This window comes from Guillardia theta, assembly GCF_000315625.1.
Source record: "Guillardia theta CCMP2712 unplaced genomic scaffold GUITHscaffold_180, whole genome shotgun sequence".
NCBI classification, from domain to species: domain Eukaryota; class Cryptophyceae; order Pyrenomonadales; family Geminigeraceae; genus Guillardia; species Guillardia theta.
The window spans coordinates 1-2,352 of NW_005434496.1; the positions used below are offsets into that span (position 1 = coordinate 1).

Sequence of the window (2,352 nt, forward strand, 5' to 3'; positions counted from 1 at the left end):
TCCTCCTCCTCCTCCTCCTCCTCCTCCTCCTCCTCCTCCTCCTCCTCCTCCTCTTCTTCTTCTCCTCCTCCCCTCCCCCTTCCCCCGTTACCTCCTCCTCCTCCTCCTCCTCCTCCTCCTCCTCACATCTTTCATGATCTCAACTGCTGCAACGATAGGATTCTTGATCCCTGGGGCTGCTCCAACCTTGACAGGAGTCACTTCCTCCCTCTACCCTCCTCCCTCCCTCACCGCTCCGAAACCTCCCAGCCCTCCCTCCATCACGCTCGCATCGCATTCAACGAAACCGTCGATGTTCAAGTTCGATCCAAAACCTGACGAGGAGTGAGAGAGAAGAAGACAGGATCTCAAGCTTTCAGACCCGCGTTGGTACAGTTGTCGTCCTCCATCACCTGATCGAACCTCCAAGTTACCGACACGAGTAAGAACGGCAGTCCTTGCCTTGATGGCTTCTTTCACAGCTTCAACAGCATCCGAGCCGTTGCGGAGGAGAAGAGCTGAGCATGCATGTAAGCTTCGCACTGCCTCCCTCCGCATGCGAACCCGCTCGGCTGCATGCTAGAGCGAGCGATTTCTGGTAACGCAGCACGTGTCTGCCAGCACAAACATCAGGACACGACCCTCCATCCGGCTGATCGAGCGCTTGCTCTCACTTCTGTGACATGTAGCCCTGCGCTGCTCCTCCATGAAGCGCGATGAACCAGTGAGCCCGTCTCTGCAACCCACATCACGGATGAACGTCCTTCCCAAAATGACCATACGGGATCATCATTCAGCACTCGTTGCCCTCTGTCTTCCTGTGCTGTCTTCGTACCGTTCTGATGTCATCGCAGCTCAGTCAGCTGAGGATGAGAAGCACAAGAGACAAGGAGTGGAAGAGGTGAGGAAGAGGCAGGCGATAGTTCAAACTTGCCTGATACAGTCCATGGGGGTTGTTTGCGTCCTCTGTCCTCCCTCCCTCCCTCATTTTGTCGCAGTCAGCGTAGCCTCCTCCTCTCCTGATGCTGTCTTGCTCCGTCTGTGGTCGCTGAACCTCCTCCCCTCCCTCCCCTCCCTCCTCCACCCCCTCCTCCTCCCCCTCCTCCTCCCTTCTCCGCTTCATCGGTCGCAACATTGTAGTTGAAACTTTGAAAGTTTCGAGCCGTAAAGCCCCTGAAACTTTACTAGTTGAAACTTTGAAGAACTCCAAACTCCAAACCTTGAAACCTTCCCAAGATAACGGATTTTGTAACGAAAGTTTATCCGTTGCATCCAATGGATTTCCGTTGAGAGTGGATGGATCCTTGGGTACTTTCTTGCTTCACAAGGGGGTGGTCTCAGATATAAGGGGGTGGTGTGATTGGATGGCTGGAGCTCAATCAATTTGTGGTGCATGAAGGGGTACTTTTACCATGAAATCAATTAGGAACGGATGGGTAACGGAAGTGTCAGCTTACTATTGGAGGGGTAGGGGTTACTTGACGGGGGGTACAGAACAAAGGTGGTAGGTGGGGGGTAAGGGGTGGTTGGCCCCAGAAGCGCCCCCAAGGAAAAAAAGCTCGTGCGATGGAATCACCACCCCATACCCTATGAAAATTAAGCTCAACTATCTAGATGCATTCATTTGAGTAAACTATGCGATGAGTATGGGGTAATTTTATTTAGTTATATTTAGTCAATAGTGAGTGAAGTTTTCCAACCACCCCTCAACACGCCTAAAGGAGAGTTTCAAATGTATGGGGTGGGTGTTGGAGGGTAGTCACCTGATGAATTGGGGGTAGGGGTGGTCTCTGAGATGCACATCTTGAGGGTGAGAGGGGGTAGGGGTGGTCAGTGGGTCCGTGATGGTCCTTTACGAGCCTTTCTTATTAGGAAAGGGTAGAGGTGAATGGTTGGAAAAAGTAGGGTAGGGGTAGTATCTAATTTCGGGGTGAATTTCAATCAGTGGGGTAGTTTTGTAGGAAATGATAGGGTGATATCTGAGGGGGTAGGGTGGGAAATGGGAGGGTGCGGGTACTGGGTGATAATATGGGGGTGGGGTAGTCATTGTGGTAGCGGTGGCCGCCTGTTCGTCGGCCTCCGCTGGGGGAAAAAAGAGAAAAAAAAGCACACAAGAGAAGAAGAAGAGAGGAGAAGAACAAGTACAGAAGGCAAAACAGATGAAAGATTTGGCGAGAAGGGATGGAGACATGAAGCTGAGACGTTTGGAACATGTATAGAAGAAGTTGTGAGAAGAAACCGTGTCATGGAGGAAAGTTGGAATGCAGGACAGCATGCGCTTGAAACTGTGAAAAAGAGATGAACACCTCAAAGGACCGTTCCAACAGGAAATTTGGAAGAAATGGGACTTGGACAGATCAAGACATTGATTCC

General features: G+C 51.4%; 1 protein-coding gene across 1 annotated transcript; it reads right to left on the minus strand.

Annotated features, from left to right (window-relative positions):
• Nucleotides 1-126: 126 nt before the first annotated feature.
• Nucleotides 127-759, minus strand: GUITHDRAFT_120370 (hypothetical protein; the record flags this gene model as incomplete). The annotated part of the gene is made up of 6 exons (XM_005820345.1): nucleotides 127-186; nucleotides 232-314; nucleotides 414-497; nucleotides 544-593; nucleotides 654-715; nucleotides 757-759. Coding segments are annotated over 6 exons (342 nt in total), but the record flags the coding sequence as incomplete, so codon positions are not given.
• Nucleotides 760-2,352: the final 1,593 nt, after the last annotated feature.